General features: G+C 43.7%; 1 protein-coding gene across 7 annotated transcripts in view; it reads left to right on the top strand.

Annotated features, from left to right (window-relative positions):
* Positions 1 to 24,194, top strand: part of LOC119442642 (dmX-like protein 2) — a 150,166-nt gene that overhangs the window by 34,366 nt on the left and 91,606 nt on the right. For all 7 annotated transcript variants that reach the window (XM_049662276.1, XM_049662275.1, XM_049662278.1 and 4 more), the window contains 7 exons: positions 1,851 to 2,000; positions 3,960 to 4,321; positions 7,929 to 8,076; positions 10,637 to 10,780; positions 13,728 to 13,871; positions 14,937 to 15,069; positions 20,319 to 20,491. In XM_049662276.1, coding sequence (XP_049518233.1) covers positions 1,851 to 2,000; positions 3,960 to 4,321; positions 7,929 to 8,076; positions 10,637 to 10,780; positions 13,728 to 13,871; positions 14,937 to 15,069; positions 20,319 to 20,491 — 1,254 coding nt within the window. The remainder of the gene's footprint in view (positions 1 to 1,850; positions 2,001 to 3,959; positions 4,322 to 7,928; positions 8,077 to 10,636; positions 10,781 to 13,727; positions 13,872 to 14,936; positions 15,070 to 20,318; positions 20,492 to 24,194) is intronic.

Here is a 24,194-nt window from a genome sequence, read left to right as displayed (position 1 = left end):
AGCTTCTGCACTGTGTTTCACTTCTTTATTGGAGTGTATGTGCTATGGCAGGCTGCTAATACTACCAATGGCATATACAGTTAAACCTCGATATAATGAAGTCAGTAAAACCGGCAGTTTGCTTCGTTATATCGAAATTTCTTTATATTGAAATTTGACATTTTATGCAATAACTATACATTCACTGATTGATTTTTCTACCCGGAAGGAGCCCCCAAAATGTTTCGAATTATGGGGCTATTGGAAAAAAGCATTTGGATGAGAAAAAAACTCACTTTGTTGAATTTTAGAGTTGGTCACTAAAGGTAGGGTTTCATGCTGTGTCGACAATAGCTTAACATCGGTGGTACGAAGCGAAGCCGGCCACACTTTCGCATCCACTCTGCCCCGTGGCTGATGGTGTGGGACGCCATCATGAAAAGCGCTGCCAGCGGGGAGCGATTGTTTCATCTCGATTGTTTCAGCGATTGCCTCTCGCCTCAACACGTCTTCGAAACTCAAGTACTAAATGCGTGAGAAGACAGCGCACATGATTCGATGCCCACTCTTTGCGCACGGGGCAGATTACCTCTATTACAGGGCATGCGCGCTGCATATGCACTAAACCACGCTGACAGCCATGCGCAGCCATAGCTGCGCTACCTGTCAACCTGTCCCCCACTCTCCCTCCCCCTTCGCACAGGCTTGATCATGTTACTGTGAATGCCACCCCCCCCCCCCCCCCCCCATCTATCTCCCCCTCATTCCCTTTGCTTGCATAGGAAGACTGCACGGCACTCATCAAGCCACCACTCTTCTCAGCTCGCCTTTGCATGCTTTCACTCGCACCCAAAGAATACAGCGCGCGGGGGGGGGGGGGGGGGCAATAGCATTTTATTGCACTTATTGGACTTTATATGGAGCATGACGCTGCTCCGCTTAGGAGGTTGTTCTTATTCGTGCAGCGCATGATTAGAGAGGTACGTTCACAAGCAGTCTTTTGTAATTCCGCCATTTCACCATATGTGTCTGTAGACGTTTCCATTTGTTGTTTCGGTATTCCTTCGCATTGTGGCAGTGAAAATTCGTTATAATAAATGAGTATAAACACACTTCATTATATGGAGGTTCAATATATATGGTGTTGTATGCACAAGAAGTTATAAAAGTTTAATACATTGTTATATCGATGATTTTATTATATTAAAGTTCATTATATCGAGGTTTAACTGTATCCTAGTTACATTACTACATATTTCTAGTGAGAAGAATAAAAGGAAGAGTGGGGCTAGATTATTAGCAACAATTATAGGAATTCGACAGACAATGAAAGCATAGGGGATATTTTCCATGGGTGCTTTCCTTGACTTCGTATGTTCATTACCTCTCTGCGGGCATTATTAATGTCCACAGACATTATTATCATGAGAGGCATAAGTTAAATGTCTGAGAATTTCCCCGATTGCAGTGATGTTACTCACCCTTTGCAGGGAAGCTCACTTTCAGAGCTTTAGTATAGCAGCTTTATGGCTGGTTTTGACCTTTCCTCATGGAAGCGTTAATAAACAGATGGCCTGAGGGATGCAGTGGATGTTTTGCTTTAGCATTTCACCAGTGGCTTCTGTCAAGCTGGAACCTGTCTTGTAACTGGTGCCGCAAGGGGCACCAACAAGTAGTCTCTGCTACAATGCAAGAAGAGGGTTCATTCTTTTCTTACAGAGTTTGTCTGATTTTAATGGCAGCGAGAAACTCTGCTGTTTTAAGTTGGGTACTTAGCTCTTATGTACTACGTCTCTCTTGAGCTTTTCTGGAGCAACTTGCTGGGATTTCCCCTCCTGGGCAACGGTGCATTTACGCGACCTTTCATGCAGGCTGAAGAAAATGAAGACGCAGAAGACAAACCGCGCCCCTTCTGCTGCCAAGCTGCCCCCACACCGAGTGTGTGCATGCTGTCAAAGCACCACAACGGGTCACTCAACTTGTGGCACCTCACATTCAGCGAGGAGTCCCACTTCACCCACGTATGTAACGCACGCTCTAGTGAACTTGTATTGACACTTGTACAGTGCACCAGAGTTTCAAAATCCAAGAAAAGGTTAAACTAGTAGTGTTGATTTCCGTTAATTTGATATCGGTAAACTTATTTTTGGATCAATTTAACCACGTTAGAAAGCATTAAACTCTCCCCATATCTTTTTATTGAGGAAAAAGTTCATTATATTGAATGTTGGCTAATTCTAGCTAAAGCTAATCACCAAAGCATAGGTTACAAGCACTGCCAACAGTGCTGAAGTTGTTAACAGCAATATTCTGCACTGAAGTTAGCAGCTTAGTGCTGTCGAGACTGCAACCCCACAACCTGCCGCACACACACACAGAGAAGTAAAGGAAAAGTGACGTAGGAGTACTACAGGAGAAAACTCAGTAGCACGGTGACAAGTAGAAGCATGTGTAGCAGTGTGAGAATGGCATGTAGAGCTTGTGCGGCAAATTGAATTGCGGACAAATCGGGACACACTAGACTGTGCTTTTTTGTTTCTGTGTTTACTAGTTGGTACAATATTTGTAGGACTTATTCTCTTGAGCTTAATGAAGGGGATAGAGAATGTTTAGTGGTAGGGCAGTCAGGATGAAGCACTGCATGTTCATGTTATCTCACGTGGGACATGTCTTAGTTTAGCTTTGCCAGTTTGCATTTCAATTTTTGTGGATGGTGAACATGGAGTTATAGGAATGATCGCTAGAATTGATGTGCCCAAAAATTAAAAATGTGACTTTTTAAGTGCTTTAAAGGATTTTAAATGGTTTGAAGAGTTACAACGGTGCAATATATATTGCATGTTTGCAGGCTCTTTACAATCATGGGTGACAGCAGTTGACTTATGTGAAGTCTAAGCTGGACTTGAACTGGAAGAATGGTTCAACTCATATAAATATGATGCCAGTCACGCTTTGCCGTGAATATAGTTAATTCGAGATTGCTTTTGCAATGCCCACTTCTATAGCGCACCACTAAAAGGTTTTTCAAGTAACTGGAATTGAAAAAAAAAATGTTCTTGCAAATTTCGAATTCATTACTTTATTTTAATGCATTTGAACGAAGTTGAATTAATGAGAGTTCATACTGTGGGGTGACGCTGAGTTTTAATTAACGTGCCTGATTTCAACCAACCTCATTTCTCTTTGGAAATGACAGCATGAGCTATTGGTCCTTTGCACTGGGCCAATGGACGTTGTGTTGCACTGCTAAGGTGGCATTGATATAGGGCTACAATGCAAAGCTGCCTGTGAGTCGATATTTTGGTGCATGTTAAAAGAGCTTAACATGTCTAAAAATAATTTGGAGCCCTCTGCTATCCTGTCTCTATTACAGCTTACTTGTTGCTTTGGAACACAAAAGTCGGTCATAAATGAGATGCGAAGTGGTGAAAATGTGAATATTAAAGTGACAGCCCGACTGCATAGCTTGACTTGTCCAAACTCTCTCTTTTTTTGAAGTGAAAGCTTCATTACGCTACCTCGGGCAGCCGTCGGCGACTCAACAGTTTTCACCTTGAGAGCTAGAGGTCAAACCACAAGAGAGCATTAAGGCGCGTTTATAGTCCATCGGCACGCGGGCGAGTGCCATCAGACGCCGGGCATGTCGGAGTGCATTGGGCGCGCGTCCGGTTATGTAGACGCCAGGTGCGTCGGAGCGCATTGGCCGCGCGTCCGGTTAGGTTGGCAGCACCAGTACGTCAAACCATCGGTCAAACTATAGCCGCTGTTGTTCTCGCCAACGTAACATAACGTGTGCACGTGTTCACGCTACGTCGGACTATATTTAGGCCTTTACGGAGCTCTGAAAGGAGACATTGCCGCCGTAGCCAGGGCAGTGAAGCTTTTGCTATCAACCAGGGTTAACCAAAGCTAAACCACAGCAATTTTCTTTTTTTCACAAGGAATGTTTGATTGTTGCTGTGCCTGACTGTTTGTCACAGGTGCTCAGTATTGGCCATGCAGCAAGAGTGTCGGGTCATCGGTTCAGGATAAACGACATCACGTGCCATCCTGTGCTCCCACTGCTGTTGACCACATCGCACCACAACCTGCCAAAAGGGAAGGAGCCCTTGGACGAGGAAGACGAGCAGCCGCTGCCTCAGGACTACTTGGACAAGCGGCGGCGTGACAGCGCACCCACTGCTGCACCCACGGAGGGCTTCTGCAGTGAGCTCATCCTCTGGAAAGTGGAGTCTGTGGGGCCCCTGTCCAAGTCTGGTGGTGTTGCCGAGCTGGCCCGCATCAACTCGCTCGAGCCATCTGCCTTCTCCAACGTCGCATGGGTTCCCACGCTGCTACCCAGGTTCCCCCCCTTTTTTTTTCTACTACAGTCGAATCTCGTTAATTTGAACATGCTTAATTCGAACGGCCAGTTTATTCAGACTGACGCCGTGGTCCCATCAAAGTTATGTGTATTTCAATGGGCCAAAACGCTCGGTAATTTGGTAAGACGAAAGCATTTGCTACGGTTCATTCGAACATACCGTGGACCGACAATGCTCTCATCAATGCGCCAAATAATGCGGCAGCGCCTCCGACCGGCATTGCTCCGACACCGCCATAGAGCAAAAGCTTAGGAGAAACCCCTTAATGCAGCGGCGGAGGCCCAGTCCGCCAACGAAACTGCCCATGCCGGCAAACGCTCACTTCCCGATAACGGCAGAAAACGAAACTCAGGGAGCGGGCTAAGCTGGCGCTGGCACCCTCGCCGGCAAACGCTCGCTTCCCGATAATGCCCGAAACTTCAGGGAGAGGGCTAATCGGCGCCGGGCCGGCTGTACCGGCGGCGTCAGCACTGCGGCGGGCGCGCACGGAGACATTCGAAGGTGAGAGGCCATACGGAGCTGCGGAGTTGCCGAGGCTAAATCTGCTTCCCTGCTGCCCTCCTCCTTCACCTTCGACGGTCTCCACGCGCGCCCGCCTGTCGCCATGGCGGCGCCGTCTGCTCCAAAAGTTTCGTTTTCTGTTGTTATCGGGAACCGAGCATTGGCCGGCGTGAACGGTTGCGCTCGCTATGCGCTTGCGCGCCACGATATTTCACGACTCTCACTGTTCATGCATCGTGCTATGGTGCTCGAATACTTCAAAAATATGTCCTTCCTTTAATTCGAGCTTCTTTTAATTCGAACAAATTTTTGGGCCCCTTCGAGTTCGAACTATCGAGATTCGACTGTATTCACTTTACATAAGTTTCTGAGAGATAGGGCAAATGAGTTCTGGAGAAATCAGCAAGATGGAAGAAGTTTCATGAAAGGAAAAAAATTGTCACCCACCTAAGAGCAGCATGAAGTTTCAAAAGAAACCCATACAGGTTTCTCAGAAAGATAGCTTCTTAGTTGAAGAAAATTCGTCCTGGTTCGGGGTTTGAACCAGGGACCAGCACCTTTAGGGCAGTTGCTCTAACACCTGAGGCTAGCAAATCGTATGCTAAAAGCAAATACAACTCGAAGTGCAAGTGAAGTGAATATGGCAAATGAGCTCTGTGGAAATCCACAAGGCAGAGGAAGTTTCATGAAAGGAAAAAAAAGATTAAGAGTGCTAAGTATGCCACAGGTGTTCTGGAAACAAGTTCTGATTATGTATATGGTCACTCACGGGGTGGACTTGCTTAGTGGCTATGGCAGTGGGCTGTTGAGAATTCCTAAAGAAATTACTAGCATGGGACTGGCAGGCAGTACCCTGGATATGCCTAAACTTTGTCCTTTTGTTTTCAAACAACTTTGTGGCTGTGGATATTAGCCATCTTTAACAAAATATTGCTTTATACGAGTGGAACAATTTACAGTTATTATTCTTGTGTGCAGAAACTTATTACCTTTATGCATTCATAAAAAATACTTCACAGATGTATGCCAATCTGACAGCTGATAGATCAAAGACAGCGAAGCTGTATAAAACGAGTTTTTACTCCCTCTGGAAGCACAGTAGAACCTCGTTCATTATTTGTGGAAGAAAAAGCAAGAGACATACTATCTGGGAAAATGTGCCATCCAAAGGCAACCCAAATTGTTGCAGCATGTGACACATGCTGATCTTGTGGGACCCGAGTGGCCCAAGATGCAAATTGTCATTTTTGTGGCATTGGCAAGCTTATGTTAGTGCACCTCGAATTCAGCCTGGGTCAGCAGCTTCAAGTGGAGCATTTTCGCGGGAAGTTTTGACGTGCCCACTCGGCGAGAATCATTGCAGCACAAGACACAGATGCGCATCGAGCTGCTGGGGCCTGAGCGGCCTGAGAAGTGCATTTTTGTTTTAAGACGGTGATGGGAAGCCAAAACAAAATCAAACTGGTGCGTAACACCGGATACAATGCCGCCATAGCAAAACATAACACACACTTTGTGCTGTCTGCAGAAGGGAATGGCAGCACGTTTAGGTTATTGGCAGCTTATCACCTATTACAGGCGTGCAGTACACTTCCTACGCCGCACATGTTGTGAAACAGATAGGTATAGATGCTTATCGCAATACTGTTGGCAACGATAGTTGTGTATGGCAACGTGCAACGAGCCACGAGAAAATTTGCTGGTGCCGTAATAGGAAACTGAGTGCATGGTAGTGTTTTCACTTCCCACAGGAAGGTGAGCATGCGGGGAAGCTGCCATTGAAAGCATCCATGCTCTCTATTGCATGTACCTCACGCCTTTTCTTGTTCACATGGGATCTAGTGGCCATGAAACGTATCATATGATCACAGTTTGGCGATATACTGAACGTTGGTGCTGAAAACATTGGCGTCGAGAAATCGTACGAAGCGGGATCGAATCAATGAAGTTCTACTGTATACCAGGAGTCTGTTTGCTTGCTAACAGCCTCTCTCAAACACACTTGCAGCTGCGTTGAAACGCGGTTCTGGCTGGCTGGTGGTGGCCCCCATGCAAGCGTCATTGCAGCACCACGACATCGGCTTTCACTGCCACAGCAGTACAATCTCTTTGCTAGCCTCCAACGTGCAGCCGGTATAATGCGACTTAAAAAACAAAATTGCGGATTACTGCTTTAAAAAATGCACATATAGTTTGTTCTCTATTCGAATGATATATACGCCAGGTAAATTTTATTTTATAATCATTCATCATTACGTTTAAAAGCAAAGACTACATAAGTACCAACAAAGGTATGGGAGGACAGCAGCAGCTGGTGGAGTACTCTATTGAAGTACTGGAGTTCTGTTCCCACTGGTGGCATGTTTTCTTTTATTTTATTAATAGCGTAGCTGTTTAAGGTCGAGGTTGATCCCTACGGAGCGATAATGGTCACAGTTTCGAGCGAAGTGGAGAGAGTGTGGAATGAGGAGAGGAGGTGCAGAGAGAGAAATAGAGAAAGACAGAGAGCGAGAGAAATAATGAAAACAAATTGAACTTGGCGAGGCGAGGTTCAAACATGGGTACTTACGGTTCGAAGGTGAGCATCATAACCACTAGGCTATACACCCACGCTTGCAGAACATGCATTTATGGGACCCATATGATTGTGTTGTACAGACGATTGTAATACAACTTGCTATGGGCGAGAGAAATAGAAAATGAGAGCGAGAGAGAGAGAGAGAGAGAAAGAAAGAGAGGCGGGATTTAAGCCCAGGTACTCACGGTCCAAAGGCGAGCATCATACGCACTACGCTATACACCCACGCTTTCAGAGCTCCGCTGTTTCATCAGATTTCACAAGTGTGGAACTGGCTTAATGTTTTTATTTTCTTAAATTTTTTATTTCCAGTTCAGCCTCGGGAGGTGGAGAATGGGGGTGTTGCAATTCGAAGAATGAGTGTAGTGCACTGGGTTAAATGCTAGTATATCCTTGCATAGAAAGATTGAAAGCACTACTAGTTTGATTGCTTGATTAAATATGTATTTGTTTTGAGTGAAGAAGTTAATTTGTGCTTCTCATTTTTTTCGCCTGAATCCTTGCAGCACAACGTTGGGTAGCATATCCAATTCGCCAAGTGCCTGCTTTGTGGCCTCGGATGGTCTCCAGCTACGAGTGTACCAAGCTGTGATAGATGCGCGCACACTGCTTGCTGAGGTGTTGGCAGCAGCTTGTCGGAAGGATAATGCTGATGTAAGTTACTAGTTTTATAGATCTTTTAATAATTTGCATGATTACAAACACATTCTTCTTTAGGACACAAACCAAGCAATCTGCACTCAGTTGCAGCTTTGCATGAGTGAATAGGCAAGTCACTTAGTTGATCTTACATTTATGCCAAGCTGAAAAAGAATGTTCTGCTATGTTGATTACTGTGAACGGTTTTGGACTGCAAGGGGCCATGCACTTAACGTTTCAACATGGCGAGCTTCTTTTTTCGAAAGTGTGACACAAAATGAGTTATTGATTAATAATTATGAACAAAGCTAGCAAAGTACCAAGCTATCAGAGTTCCCCCGTTGTGCTTGCTGTAAGGCCAATCTGGAGATTATCCAGACTGGCGTTAAGACATGCTGCATAACCAACGCACTCGATGGCAGTGAGGATGACGTTGCTTGGTGTGCTGAGGACGCCTGTGAAGCATTCGACGAGGACGACTTCTCTGGCAGTCCTGACTAGGATGCAGCTTGTGGCATTGATTCGCGAGATTTAGTAGCCGAGCTTACGGTAAATAAAGGCGTGTCATGCTTTGAGGCTTTTCATTTTTCTTTAAAGATGTGGGTAGACTTCTATTCGAATTATAATTTTTATTTCTCAGGGTGTTCAACATTAGGGGTCGACATATATTCATGTTCGACTTATATTCGATAGGGGTGTGCGAATATTTTAAAAATAGATACCGTATTTTCCGGCCTTAAGTCGCACCTTTGAATAAGTCACACCCCCCTCAAAATGGCAGCCTTTCCGAAAAAAAAAAAAAAAAACGTATATAAGTCGCACCGGTGTATAACATGCACCTGTTCATTCCGTAAGCAATTAAAAAAAATTACACTGATGTTTCACTTTGTGAACGCGGGTCATGCACAAGCGTATGGGTGCCATCCCTATACAATTACGACAGCAATGATATGGATAGCAGTGTATGGGTGCCATCCCTATGCAATTACGATAGCAATGATATGGACACTCCAGGCGCATTTCTGCCGTCATGGTTGCCGCAATGTTCCGTATATAGTCAAAGGGCTTCGTTCCCGCGTGCCATATGCTGTATGTGCGAGTGAAAGCGTGCGACGGTGAGCCGAATCACGCACAAGGGAGGAAAGTGAGAAGGCAGCAGGGAGGGAGGGAGGGGGGTAGCTTGTACTCATGTAGCAACTGCGTAGTTAGCGCAGCGGCGTGCGCCGGATCTTGAAAGTGATCTTCAGATGTGACGGCTTTGGGGTCGGGCAACTCGCGGTCGGCCTGCTGCTGCTTGCATTGCTGCTCCGTCCTTCTCGCACGGGGTTCGGTAACTCGATCATGAGAAGAACTTGTTACCTCCATAGTGTGCACACAACCCTTAGCGGCTGCCAGAGGAGGTCAACCTAGCACGCTTCGCGTGGCCATAGCATCCAATCCCATTTTGACGGCAGCTTTTTTTTTAAATTTTATTATAAAAGTCGTACCGACGAAAAATTCAGAAAAAAATGCGAGTTATACACAGGAAAATAAGGTATTTGAAAATGTTCGAATATTCGAAATGTTCGAATCAAATTGAATATATTGATTGCTGTGCGGGAGCAGACATGGTTTTTATCACTTGTTTCTATTTAATCTGAGAGTATTGGGGCGATTTTGGGCTGAATTTGTGATCTTTTCATGCTGCTAGCAAAATTTCGCCTGTAAAGCACACTTAGCCACTAAACGTCTAATCTGTGCGGGAAAGCCAGTCTCTCAGTAGCAAGGGGCATGGGCTTGCAGACTTCAAGGATGGACTTCTTCTTTTTCGTTTTTTCTACACCACTCTTAATTCTGAGCTTATTCTAAGTGCAATGAGTGATGACTGGTGCAGGGTTAAATGCCTTAATATTTGCACACCCATAATATTCGAGTAAATACAGTATTAAGCATGGAATGCCTCTTCTTTTTAATTGTAAATGTTGTCTTATACAATGTCACCCGTACTGGCTGGTTGAGTTGTTGGCACAGAATTGTGGTATGGGAAAAACAGCTGAGTCTGCAGCTGCAAGTGCCCTTAAGCATGATATTGCATGCAGGGAACTTCATAGCTTCTATTTTCATGGTGTGCAACATTTTGCCAATGCCGCCTGTTTGTGTGCACCTAATGCTGCACAGCAGTCGTACATGCACCTGGGCAGTAGCTCAGATCTGCTGCTAGCAGAGAGTAGTTTTATTTAATGTCGATGCCAAAGTCTGAGAAAAAGGTGTTCAATTTAAAGGGATTTCTATTAATTTTCATTGACTTTTGTTGGATTTCTAGGGATCTCTTATTACTTTTCTTAGCTTTTCTGGATTCCAAAAAGCTTTTATTAGATCCTGGATTCTGTTTACAACTGCTCCAAAAGAGTTGAAAAATTATTTCATGCTTTAAGAAACCGTTATAAAAAAGCACACTAAGGAGTACTGATCAGGTATCATGACAAGCAAACTGGTTAGCATGAAAGACCTGCATCATGCTTTTATTTCTGCGAGTGTTGCCAATGTGTCCAAGGCCTTGTGATGTGTTGAAAAACTGTGCCTCTTGTTGCTGCAGACCATCAGCTTGTCCAGCACCACGTCATCTGGAATGGACATGCACCATGCAGGGCTTCAGGAGGAGTTTCGCATTGTCAGCCTCCAGTCCACAGCTCGTCCTGGCTGCATCGTTGAACTGGATGCCATTGCAGATGCTACAAATGTGAGCATTGAAATGCAATTCTCAATGTCTCTCTCAAATGTGTACTGTAAAAGTAGTCGGTGAACCGTGAGTGTGGCCATAGAACCTTGAAGTGCTCCTTTAAGTGGCTTTCATGAATATAATAAAGGAGTGTTACCAACACGTGCATGGCTGTTGCTACACCTGGCTGCATGGATCACAGCACATGTCTTTACTGACAGTAGGGTTGTGTGAATATTCAAAATTTCGGAGACGAATCGAATAGTCTTTGCTATTCAATTCGTGTTCGATTTGAGAATTTTATACTCGAAGTTGTTGAATATTCATTCTGTTTAAATACTATAAGGGACGACAACAGTTGTTGCAGTCTACATGGAGAAAAATCAATGCCAGTAGAGGAGAACAGTGGTTGTGACGCAATTGGGTACGGTTTCTGTAGCGAACACCTGGAGATCATTTATGCACATTAGTTTCCAATCATTAAATAAGCATACCTTGCCTTAAACAGCCTATGAATTTGTTTTCTTGATTTCGGCAAAGTAATTATTTGGCCAATCTTGCTAAATCTTAGTTACTTGCTAACAGTGTACATTGTTGTAATATTGCGCTTAGCTCGTTCAACGAGCACTACACTTTGCCACATGCATCTGGTGACATGCTGTTCCTTTGTTTCATTACTGACTTTGTCATGATGCACCAGATCCAATCACTTTTCCTTTAATTCTGATTTACAAGCTTCTCAATTGAATTGACTTTCAATTGTTAGCGGCATTAGTGGTATCAAATAACGGAACTGAGCTTTTTCTTGCAAACGGAGTCCATGCAACTTTTATATTTCCCTTAGTTTAGAAATTCCTAATATTCTATATTCAATTCAATATTTGAAGCCTGTTCTTTTTTTTAATATTTGTATTCGATCTGATTTGAAAATTTCATGCCCCTGACCGACAGGTATTTTTCTTTGTTAACATGCACTGCAAAAAAAAAAAAAAAACATGTAGGTGGCGTTCCAAAGATAACAAACAAATCTTGTTGCGTTATACAGGAGCATAAGTTGTTGCTAAATAACACAGACATTGTACAAATTATGTACAAATTGTGCAAAATGACACGACGCTTGACAACAGGATCAAGTAAAACATTTACAGAAAAATGTAGATGAGCCACCAAAGTAGAGATTACCTGACCAGACAATCAGCTAAATACCATGCTATTGGAACATCGAGAAATGAAACAAGGGGTGTGTGGAAATACTGAATAGTATATTTTGAATTGAATATTGGATCGATTAAAAAAAAAGGAAAAAAGGAAGTCTGCTATCGAATTGAATATTGAATATCAAAAAATTTTTCACAAAATTTTATGCTTACAAATTTTGGCCAAGAAAACATGGTGCTTTACATGTTCGGGAGTTTTCTAGCATTGCATAACAAGAATGTAGCAAGCTATTAGTAACTTCAGTACAAAGAAGTCAAGAAGCCATCCCCAGAGGCACTAGCAACAGTCACCAACGCCGCGCGTGTTCCGTGCGAATGCGGGCAAAACGCCGATGGCGTCGACAACAGTTCTGCGTGTTGCTGGTGCTGCTGCATGTCCTAGTTTATACAGCTGATAAAACTACTATCCTTACTCCATATAGCTCTCTACTAATTTGCTATCGCAATTGATGCTTCGCCTTTCGGGTGAAACAACATTTTTTAATCAATAGTGTTTCTATTGAACAAGATCTAGTGCCTTTTTCTTCTGAAACTAATGAATTAGTGATGTTCCGTGGTACTGAATACCATTCAGGTTCTCAGTTTAATGGTGGGCCTGCGTTTTGCGGCAATCATTTATTTATTGCGTAGAAAGTTTTGCTTTCCAGTTTTTTTTAGCGACTGTCATTGTCCTTGTTGGCATAGCCATTGAGGGCGAAGTCAATGCCGCTTAAACAACTTAAGTCGCCGGGACTGTGCTGCTATTTAACACGTGAATGAACAAACCCTGGACATGCAGAACCAACACCGCGGAACTCGAGAATGGTTTGCTGGGGTTCGCTTGTCCTGTGATCTGGGTGAGGTCAGTGCTGGATTAACTACAGACTTCACTATGTCGGCAACATGGCCGGCATAGTCGCTGGAAATGCCAGCGATGTATGTAAGCCAAAATATCGCAATTTCTGCTGAACTCGGCGGTCAAATTAGCACGCAGTTGTGCAGGCGGAGTCTGAATTATTTAAGGTGCCTTAAGGTATCCGAAATTTTGCTCATACTTATACATTAAATTTATGAGCCAGTGATAGTGCCTTGAAGTAGTCCGAATAATCGAGCTTGTCTGAATTGTTGGTGTCCTAATAAATGGTCGGCTCCAGTTGTGAATCAGCCAATTGCTGAGCTAAGGCTTCAGCCTTTCGAGGTAAAGCACACCATTGCCTGGTGTCGTCTGAAACAACGCTTGAGCGTTACCAGGGGCTCATCACGGCGGGCCTGGTTCAGAGGAGCATTTAGTCTGGCCAGATGTTTCTGACTGATGCTAGCACTAGCCTTGCTGAAAGCATGGCTAAGCAGCTCTAAAAAAAAATTCGTAAGATGTGAAAGGCAACATTTGAGCAGATTTACTCAATTTGAAATAAACAAATTACAGCATACTGTGTGAACAGGTTTGTTACCTTAATTTCATTTAAAGGGATACTCAAATTTCCATTTTTGGTATTTAGAGGCAAAGCAGCATTGTTTTACAGCAAGCAAATACTTTCTGGAATAATGCTTGTCAATTTTAACTGTCCGAAATAGCCTAGGACGTGTCCAGTAGTTGGCATTTATTTGCTCTAAAGTGCTCCGAAATCTATATTTGCGTGCTCCCTCCAAACTGCTCCAAAATTATCATTTTTCTTCTCCAAAAATTGCTGCAAATCTCAGTTCGTCAATGCACCACTGTACAGTGCATTTGACTTTTTGTTCTTTCATGATATTGTTTTCTCTTGCTGCAGGACTGGCAGAACACACAGTTGCTGCATGTATTCCAAGAACAGCTCATAATGGGTGCCAAGCAAGGAGCGCTAGGTGGTTCAACCAGTGCTCCCGGAGACGAGACGCTGGAAAAGAATGTGGGGCTACTGGAAACGTCATTTCAGGTGCGTTGACCTTGGCAGTTTCCTTAAAAACATAGGTGCTGGATAAATAATTTGGCTGGTTAGTAATACATTTATAGGGGAATTCATATGAGAAATTCATTACTGATGCTGAGAGGGTGAAACTTAACAAAGAAAAACTACACAAGCATTATTTCTTCATGATTTGTCATTTCATTGGTTCATACCCCAGTAATGCAAAACTGTAGGTAGCCTATTACTCAATTTGGTGATTGTTGGATGAAATACTTTTAAAAAATAAGAAAAAAATACACCTGCGGCATATGGCTCGTGTTTTGTTTAATTTGCATCTGCAGTTAAATGACAAAGGTCTGGTTTTATGTGTGGAACATAATTTAATAAAGTTGCATTCTGACAAAACATATCAAGTAGAAAATTATTGATTACCTAAATATATACTTTTCCAATTAATAGAAATTTAAAAGAGGGAAGTGATACCTAATGTATGTTTGAGCCACCTGACTAAATTTTCTTTCCAGCACAAGGGACTTTTAGAAGTGGTAACTCGGCTATAGGCTTCAGACTTTGCTGCATTCGCACTACTAGGTTTAACAACAAAAGCTTTTTGGGAAGATATTTCATGTTATTTCTGCTTGCTTAATATAGTGTAAGAAGTAAAACAGTGCATTTGGCAAATAATGCTAATTTAGCATATTTGCACGAGCATAACACCACTTCTTGTACCAACTTGAGTTTTTAAAGCCAGCTGTGAACCATCCACTTTGTGTGCACAGTAGATGCAGCCACATGAGTTTGTCTCTTTTGCCAGCCTTTTCAGAGATGTTGTCCGAGAGGCTTCATGAGCTTCATTTTCTAAATGTTGGGAGGTGTCACATGGGTGTGCTTTCATAAAAAAAGAAACTACAAATTATATCAGAATTCAACTTTTTTTTGTTTCCCATCTCATTTTAGGAGTGTGTGATCAGTACTACATTAAGAACTCACAAGCCAGGAGAGGTTAGCTTGCTGGTTTCGTTTTGCTTGTGTGTGCAGAATGTTGCCTGTTGCTGATTTTTAAAAAAAATTTTTCATGGTGCATTTGCACAGGCCTTTGTAGATCTTCGTCACACAGCTGTGTTCGAGGAGCCTTTCTACCTGGTTGTCCTGGAAAAGACTGGTACTGGCCGCACTATGCTCCACATGTGGCGACTTGTAATCAGTTCCAGGGCTGGTGGTGGAGGTAACGCTGATCTATCTGCCAGACATTTTCAATCATATATTGTATTTTTTAATTTAGACAGAGTACGGTGCAAGTGACTGGAGTCATGAATATTTGCAATATAATTCATTGGTACTGCACTATAACCAAAATGACAGTTTTCAAAGCGTGCAACACATGCAAAACATGCAGATTGAGCACCTGTGTGTATCCAACAGTAGAAGCATGTAACCAGGATGTCTGCACCCATTTAAGTTTACGAATGTTGATAGGTAAATGCCTGATGACTGGCTTTTCCAGATGGTCTTCGCATAAAGCAGACAAAATAATGTAACAGAAGAATAATGCAAAAGAAGAAAGTATTTACTTTACGCACACGGACTGAAAAGCCAAAGAGCTACAACACAAAACGCTAGCTTGGAAAGAAAATAGAAAATTTCAGTGGCGATTTAGTGGTAAATGCAAGAGAAATGCCGTATTTACTCGAATCTAGGCCGACTCCGATTCTAAGCCGACCCCCCAAAAGTTCGAAGTCAGAAAAAAAAAAAACTTACCTCGAATGTAGGCCGAACGAAAAAGCGAGGACAGCATTCGCAAAATGAAACAGCATTTATTAAATTTGAACACGCCGAGCTCATTCTATGTCACCATCGCTGCTAGCCTCGTCGCTATCTTGCTTACTGCTGACATCTTGAAACAGTGCGCTATATTCAGTACCATCCAGCGCATTAGAGATGCTGCATTTTTGGAAGGAGCGCACGTTGCGGCGCACGCAAAAACCATCTCCCGTGGCCCCCTCCAACGACAGACCGATGCCGAAGTTCCGCCCGGCTCGAACGTTTGACGATGCCTCTACGGCTAGCACAACTACCGTATTTACTCGATTCTCACGCTTCCTCGATTGTAACGCGCACCCGTTTTCCGTGAGGAAAAAAAAGTCCTTTACCAGTACCGCGCACCTCATGCTTTCAAACAGAAATACAACTTTCTGTCATTTGGAAAAATAGATTTCCTCCCGATGCACTGAAGTTGCGATGAAAAGTCGCAGTTCCGCCCGAAAGGCGATGCATCGAATGCGATAGCAAATTAGTAGACCGCTATTAACAAGCACGGTGTCACGCCCGCACAAGCAAACATGAACACATCTCGCTCGTTGACCGCGGAAACGAACTGTCAGAACGCTGGAGACGAAGCGCGCCTTCGTGCTAGCATGCCTCTCGCTTCAACGCGGCGGCCTTTACCCGTCGCGCGGCGGACTTTACCTGTCGCGCGGCGGACTTTACCCGTCGCAGATTGCTTTCAAGATAGGGCCAAGGCGATCGTATCGCCGGAGTGGATCGTCGCAGATTACGTCCTGCTTCGGTCCACTGAAACCGTTCCGCATTGCTTTGCTGGCGAAAATCCTCTCCTTCTCTTTGCGCCAGTCCCGCTCGCTAGTTTCGGATTCTCCGAACGCCCGTGATGCGGCCCGATTTCTGTCCGTCTCCGCACAGATGATCACTTTCCTTTTAAGTGCGGCATCATGATGAACTCGGTACTTCGTGCTGATAGAGCAGACGCTGAGAATGTGAAGACAGACGGTAGACTATTGCCTAAGCACGTGTACTGCAGCACACGGAGGAAGCTTCCGCATGCTACAGTAGCTAGGCTCGACGCGCGTGCGAGGCGGCCATTTTGAAATGCCGACGCAGATTTCGGGTCGTGTTGAAAGTGCGCGTTTAATTCGAGTAAATACAGTATTCGTTTACAAAGCGGCACTATAGTGGCATCGCCCATTTGGTGCCATTACGATAACGCCACACCGCGCGCCGATGCTGCACCATACCGATACTACCGATACTCGTGTACTTCAGTTGGCTACTGGCGTGGCTAGTAGCGGCTGAGATACTGACTTTTCTAGATGGCGCTAACTATGCACCATATTTATCAGTTTCAGTTAAAAACTGGCCCGTTTTTTGAAATCCTCGAATCTAAGCCGACCCTAGAGTTTCGTATGTGATTATTTGAAAAAAAACTATCGGCCTAGATTCGAATAAATACGGTGAGTGAGCCATTATGTCACACCTCATTGCAGTCCCGGATCCATGATTTGAACTGCGTTCACGACATTGTGAAGTGTTGTTGATGTGCTCACTTGATACACGTCCTGCGGTAAATATGAGAGAAATGTGTGAGGCATTATATCACACCTCATTGCAGTCCTGGATCCATTATTTGAACTGCTTTCACCACATTGTGAAGTGTTGTTGAGGAGCTCACTCAACACACGTCCTGCTTCTTCAAAGAGTGAAGTGCAACTGATAGTGGTCCGGAGCAGACCACCATGAGTGGCACTATGTACAGTGTAGACCGCTTATAATGTAAGTCGCCGGAGTCGCGAATATCTGCACTATAAGCGGTACCGCACTATAACCAAAACGATTTTCAAGCACTGCACGCATGCAAAACATGTAGACCAAGCATGCAGACACGCTTTGTACTATCGCGCACACATCGCGATTACGTTTTCGCCAGTGAGCTGGCGAAAGCATAATCGCGATGTAGCCGGTGCTCTTCAAGCTTGACAGCTTTGCACTGAGTCAAAACGAAACAACTGTTTGCCACAACCGCTGCGGAAAAAACCGTGACCGCTATCGACACGATTATGAACGGCGACTTTGCGGTGCTGAAGGCACGCACCCGACGCACGCACCGAGTGTGGACGAATTAACTACCATTCGCGGCAACAACTGCAGTTGAAACTGCGGTTGCTATCTATGCGATCATCAATGGCGACTACGCAGTTTTCTAGGCACGTGGCTGACGCGCGTACTGAGTAAAAACGAAACTACTGTTCGCCGCAACCGCTGCAAAGAAAACCGCGGCCGCTATCAACGCGATCGTGGATGACGACTACGCAGTCACGAAAGCCCGCGGCCAACGCGGTGTTGTACGTAGCGGTAAACGCAAGAATTCAGACTTTAAAGACACAAATAGGCTCGAAGCGTTCCGGCGTTGCTGTCATTTTCACGTACGATTTCAACGCTTCGTTTCGGTTGGACGCTAGCGCCGTTCTTGCTCTTTTACGTCGCACATTTGCGGCGCTCCTCGCTCACTGAGCTCCGAAAGTAGTGTGGAATAACCGATGTGCGGCCAAATAGGTCCGAATTAACGAGAGTTTGATTGCATTGAATAATGCATACGCCGGCCGGCAGCACGCATCTTGTTGAGAAGCGTGCTCGCTGCCGCCCTTTTCGGCGAGATTTTCACGCGGCTGCACTGTAAGCGGTATGGATATACATGTAGTGCTATGGGAAAGTTAACGGGAGTCTGAAAAGACCGTACTATATCCGGTCCTGCACTATAAGCGGTCACATTATAAGTGGGCCATACTGTATATATATATAAGTGACGTGCAAATATTCGAAACTTCGAATATTTGATTCAAATCTGTTAGCATTCAATGCGATAAACTTTTACTATTATTTGAAATATTTGAACCCACAAAAATTGCTGTTGTTGGTTTTTTAAGTCAGCTTTGTCGCAATACAGCTATGTTATGCGGTGAAGCATGCAAAATGTATTGCAGTGAAGCATATTAAATGTAAGAAGGGGCATTGTCATGCAGCCTCTGCTGGTGCTTATGGCTGCTCGACACTATTAGCTCAAGTACCCACACTACTGGACAGCACCAGCCGCCAGGTGGAAACCTCTGCCTCTACTACTAATCTGGCTAAGTGTCTAAAAACGTGGTTTCTAAACTACAAATTTGACCAAGTAGCAAGCTTGGCAATGTTTTCAGACCCTTGTTCTGAAGTATTTAAAAAACCTGCCTTTAGAAGAAGCAAGTAAAATTTAAACACCTAAGGAATCCAGATATGTCCTCGGCAACAACAGCTTCTGAAGGGGCTCCTTCCACATCAGCACTCCTTCCACAGCAGCAATTTTCACTTGCTTGTGACAGCAATTTTTACTGCCACAAGTGCAGGTTGAAAAATATGTGCATGATGAAATTTTGGTCCAAGAAGAAGATCCATGTGAGTGGTTGTGTAAGCATGGTGCCCTCTGTAGGCTCGGATTGGGAAGAGATACCTGGGGATACCAGACGCTAGTATGTCCAGTGAGCAGCTCTTTTCGGTGTATGAAGGAATTGTGACACGCAGGAGGGCGTCGCTGCTCCCCGAATATGTAGAGCAGCGAGCATTCCTTCATGACAACATTAAATAACTGCAGTTATGACACTGTCAAGCAGAAGTGTTGTACTAGAGAATTTTGTTGGGGACCACAAAGCATAATTTTTCTGTACATAATTTTCTGTGCTGTAAACATCCCTTTTTTCTCGTACCTTTTCTTTTCTACTGTACTAGAAAAATATTCTATTTGATTTGCACTTTGTTTTTCATTATTCAAATTTTCTTCGAAATTGAAATATTGATATTCACATACCCCTAATATATATATATATATATATATATATATATACCTCTTCTACGTGACTGGCTTCCCACACTTCACACTTCTAATGCTAACCCATTAAAAAGAAACGCTTGGTGCAGAACACATGTCGCTGACAAGTGGCCCTAGCAGAATTGCCCCTGCAATTCTATTTTGTGTCACAAAATGCCTTGTGCCACATAACTTTATACAGCGTGCTACTGACATGCAGCACATGCACTGGTTTTACAGTGAAGCTGTTAAAGGGAGTTCCACAGCCATTTTTATGCGACAGTGAAGGGTGGCGTGTGGCAGCATGCTCGATGTCAAATGGTAATCGGAGAACAGCCAGAGTCCAAAATTTTTGCTTATTATTATCAAGGATTATAAGAAACAAGTTGCCTTATGTATACAGTCTCCCTACAACGCTACAACGCTATGTGCGAGTCTCGCTACAACGAAATTCACGGGACACGCGAAAAATTTCGTTGTGGCGTTGACGCGAAAAGAGATCAACTACTACTTGGTGGCAGCTCCTTGGGACTGAATGTATGACATGATAAAAATGAAAAACAAAGCAGATGTTCACTGGTGTCAGAATTTTGTGATTCTGCGATTAAACAATGCAGCTTTGCTTCAATATATGTTTAACATGCTCCTGCTCTGTTGGAATGTACATCCCACATTACTATGACTCTTTTATAGCTCCTGCACATTGAATTAAATACCACTTATAACCAAGTCAATTTCCTGTCTCGGTGGCTTCATTGTAGTGACGGTTTACTGTACTTGGCTCTGTCTGCTCGAACAGCATGCTAACCATGTGAATTCCAACGTGTAACCGTACGTGCTTGCAGGCAAAGGTCAGCATGATGGGGCCGCCTTCCCAGAGAATGTGCCTCATCATGATGACGATGCTGCTTCCAACGCATCCTCGCGGAGTGGCAGCCCTGAACCCACTGACACTGGGCAGAGTGGTCAGCCAGCAGGGTCACCCCACGCCTCACCACTGCGCATCACTACTTCCAAGGTGGTGATTGTAATAGCTTAACATTTCACACGTGCGTGTGTGCATGTTATACCAGCATGCATGTGCACGTGCTTTTTTTTTTTTTTGTAACCGCTAACAGCTGAACTCAAACTAGACTCTCAGTCAAAAGCCTGACATCTTGTATTTACAACAGACGATACTTGTCAATTGCCTCCTCTTCAGATAGGTTCTTGCATTGTTGAAGTCTCTCGAGGACCCATCTGGGTCTGCACGCCACACTAAAGAAGCACCAATTTGGATTTTAGCTATGGTTTTCAAAAGTAACAACATGTAACAGTTACTTTAGAAGGAGGTGAAAGCTGAACCATGCATATTTTACTGTGTGCCTACAAACTTTGTCACATTTAGCTGTACTGTCGCTGAATTGGAGACACTGCCTGTGAGTTCCAAAGGTTGAGTTTCCGCTCCTTGAACTTGATAACATTAAAAATTTGCCTAATTTTTTAATGAAGGTATTGCTAGAGTCAAATGCTCACCTACTTTTTTGCAACCAGTGGGCTCACGCTAGGGCTTTCCATTGTTTGCAGAACCATGAAGTCACCCATTAATATTGTTGTAACTGTTGTTGTCATTGCCATTGTTGTTAGTAATAGTAGTAGTCTTAAGGAGCGAAGTCAAACCTCGTTATAGGATCACAGATATAATCAGACGAAATTTAAAATATGGTTGACTGCACTTTATTTTAATCAGTATTGTACAGCTAATACGAAACCGAAAATGCATGATTTGAGGCATTATAAGTACAGCTAAATGAATATTTGTATGCTCAGCAGCTCAAAGTATGTACAATAGACTTCCGTTAATTTGACTCCGGTTAATTCGATTTTTCAGTTAATTTGATCCCGACCGAAGGTCCTAGGCAGGCGTCCATACATTTCTATGGGTCCAGACCTCCATTATTCCGATCTCAAAATTGGCCTTCGCCTAATAATTCGAACTTGACTACTTACCTTTGCCGCAATACAGCCGTGTTGATTGGTGAAGCATACCAAGAATGAAAAAGTGCCACTGTCATGGCACATAGTGCACGTTCCTAATTATACAGGCATGCATGTGCTGTCTCCGGTCGCTGCATGAGCACCTAGACACCTAATAAGCATACTGGCAGCAATTCAGAGCTATTTCTGACGTTGCTGTGGCGATTTGAGCCCTCGTTTCGCCCATCATGCGTGTCTTGTATTTGAGACCGTTAAAGGACCTAGTACGTGTTCTTTAATTATATGCACGTGCATGCACTGTGCAGCGAGAAGCAGAGAAAAACCATCCGGTCTTTTGGGAAAGCTAACAAAAAAGGTGGTAAAATGAAACAACTCTGAGACTAGAGGGGACGTTTAAAGCCAACAAAAGAGTGGGTGTCTATCTAAAACTCTGAAGGCCTGCCAGTAAACTTATTAAGCTTCTCAGTGCTCGTACTGTGACCGTAGTCAGTGCTTGTGCCTGTTTTAATTAAGAACACGTGCTATGTCCAGTAACAAGAGCACCTCTTTTTTTTTTTTTTCACTTGGTATGCTTCATCGCATAACACAGCTGTATTGTGGCGGAGCTAACTTAAAAGGAAAATGCCGAGTGAATTGACACACCGTGTTTCAGCGTTTTTTCTACTATTTGTTTAATTCGACCGGCCGGATTATTCGACCACTTTCGTTGGTCCCATCAAGATCAAATTAATGGAAGTCGACTTATTGATATTAGCATGTAGGTAGGCTTATAACGAATATCACTTATAATGAAGGTATTTCTGTGTCAAGTTTGATTTTGTTATAATGACCGATGACCAGTGGTGTAGCCAGAAATTTATTTCGGGGGGGGAGGGGGGGGGGGGTTCGCCGGCAACGACTACTCCCCCCCCCCTCCTTTCTCTCTCAATATATACAGGGTGTTTCAGCAAACACTTTCAAAAATTCGTAAAGGTTGCCTGTGGCCAATAGCACAATTCTAGTCTATGAGCTGGTCTACTTGAAGAGGCGGACATTACTTGCACAAGAAATTGAAATGCATAATCGACCAATTACCAAAAATTCACTAATTATGTTTTCAACTATTTACCTGATGGCCCATATTGCAATTTACAAATTGTAGCCGTGGAGTTCGCAAGACTGATCCACTTGGAACGAATTCTAGGGATGACACCAGTTTCGAGATATTAATTCCCAAACTTTGCGGAGAACTGCAGTGATGTTCCATTTAGTTTCTTTACAAAACGTTGCTTTATGCATTTAAGCACAAAATTAACTTGAACGCCAATGCATTTCTCTGTAAAGTTCAGGAATTATTATCTCGAAACTCATGTCATACTGAGAATTCATTCTAAGTGGATCCGCCTTGCGAACTCCACGATTACAATTTGTAAATTGCAATATGGGCCATCAGGTAATTAGTTTAAAAAACTGAATTAGGGATTTTTTGTTAATTAGTCGATTATGCATCTCAATTTCTCGTGCAAGTAATGTCCGCCTTTTCGAGTAGACCAGCTCATTAACTAGAATTTGCTATCTGCCACAGGCAGCCTTCAATAAATTTTGAAAGTGTTCGCTGAAACACCCTGTATATATATATATATATATATATGCATGTATAATCAACTTATGCTATCATCCTTATGCTATGTTTACAAGTAATAATTAAAAATATAAAATTTCGTTTAAGAATTGATGCATTTATATAATGTATGTTGATTACTTAGCTGGTACATGACTTAGAAAAGTGAACAGCACTAAAAATGGGGCCAAACAAAAACAAGACAGTGCGCTATCTTGTGTCGTCTTGTTTGCAGGCCAGACTTGTTGCAGCCCAGATCTTCTAGTGAGTGTACGGTACGGCTACGTATGGAAGAGGGCTGGCACTATTTTTCAACTCGCCTATCACTCAGTCATGCTTTCAGCGTTGTGGGCATGCTATATTATTCTAGATTGAAAAATAGAGAAACAAAGCCTTGCGCTAGAACTTCGATAGTATCATATGATGCAAGTTTCACTCATTTGCGGTGACCTTCTGTCCGACTTGTTTGAAGAGATGTTTGGAAGTAACTTACGATCATGGCATTGTAGTCATCACGCGACACATATTGTTATTTGATCAAACTCGGGAATTGATGAGTCAGACAGTCCAAAGCAGGGCCGCTTCCTGTTTAGAAGCCTTTGTGAAAATTACGGCATCCATAGCTCGCAGTAAAATTAGGGCCAGTAGCTCCGTGAGATTTGAAAGTGTTGTGTCTGCTGACACCCGTCTATTCTGGAAATTTCTAAGGTGTGTAGTTAGGATGGGCTCTCCGCAGCAAGCAGCACGTTACGATAGGGTAGGTGAGCCTCAGCTAGACGACTGGCCACGGCCATCTGGTGTCGAGCGATCAGGCAGTGACGAGACACTCTCTCTATGCCCATAATTATCCGCCGATTTCGTTCTTGACCCCTTTTATCCACATCCCCCTCCCCCTTCTCGTATCTATCACCCCACTCCCCTTCTTAAAATTCTTTTCCGTTAGTCACTGTCGCACTCTTCAACATTCACCGGAGTGTTGAATGGCGCGGCGGCCCCTAGCATTCCTATATTTCTGTATCGGCGTGGACTTCGAGGCCATTCACCTACCTGCCCTCCCACCTGTTTGTTGTGGTGGTTTCTTGGCTTCCCTGGCCCAGCACCCCCGTCCTTGATATATTTTTCCATGCGCAAATCAGCATTCTGT

This window comes from Dermacentor silvarum, chromosome 2 (assembly GCF_013339745.2).
Source record: "Dermacentor silvarum isolate Dsil-2018 chromosome 2, BIME_Dsil_1.4, whole genome shotgun sequence".
Classification (NCBI taxonomy): Eukaryota; Metazoa; Arthropoda; class Arachnida; order Ixodida; family Ixodidae; genus Dermacentor; species Dermacentor silvarum.
This window is presented reverse-complemented; position numbering and strand designations above follow the sequence as displayed.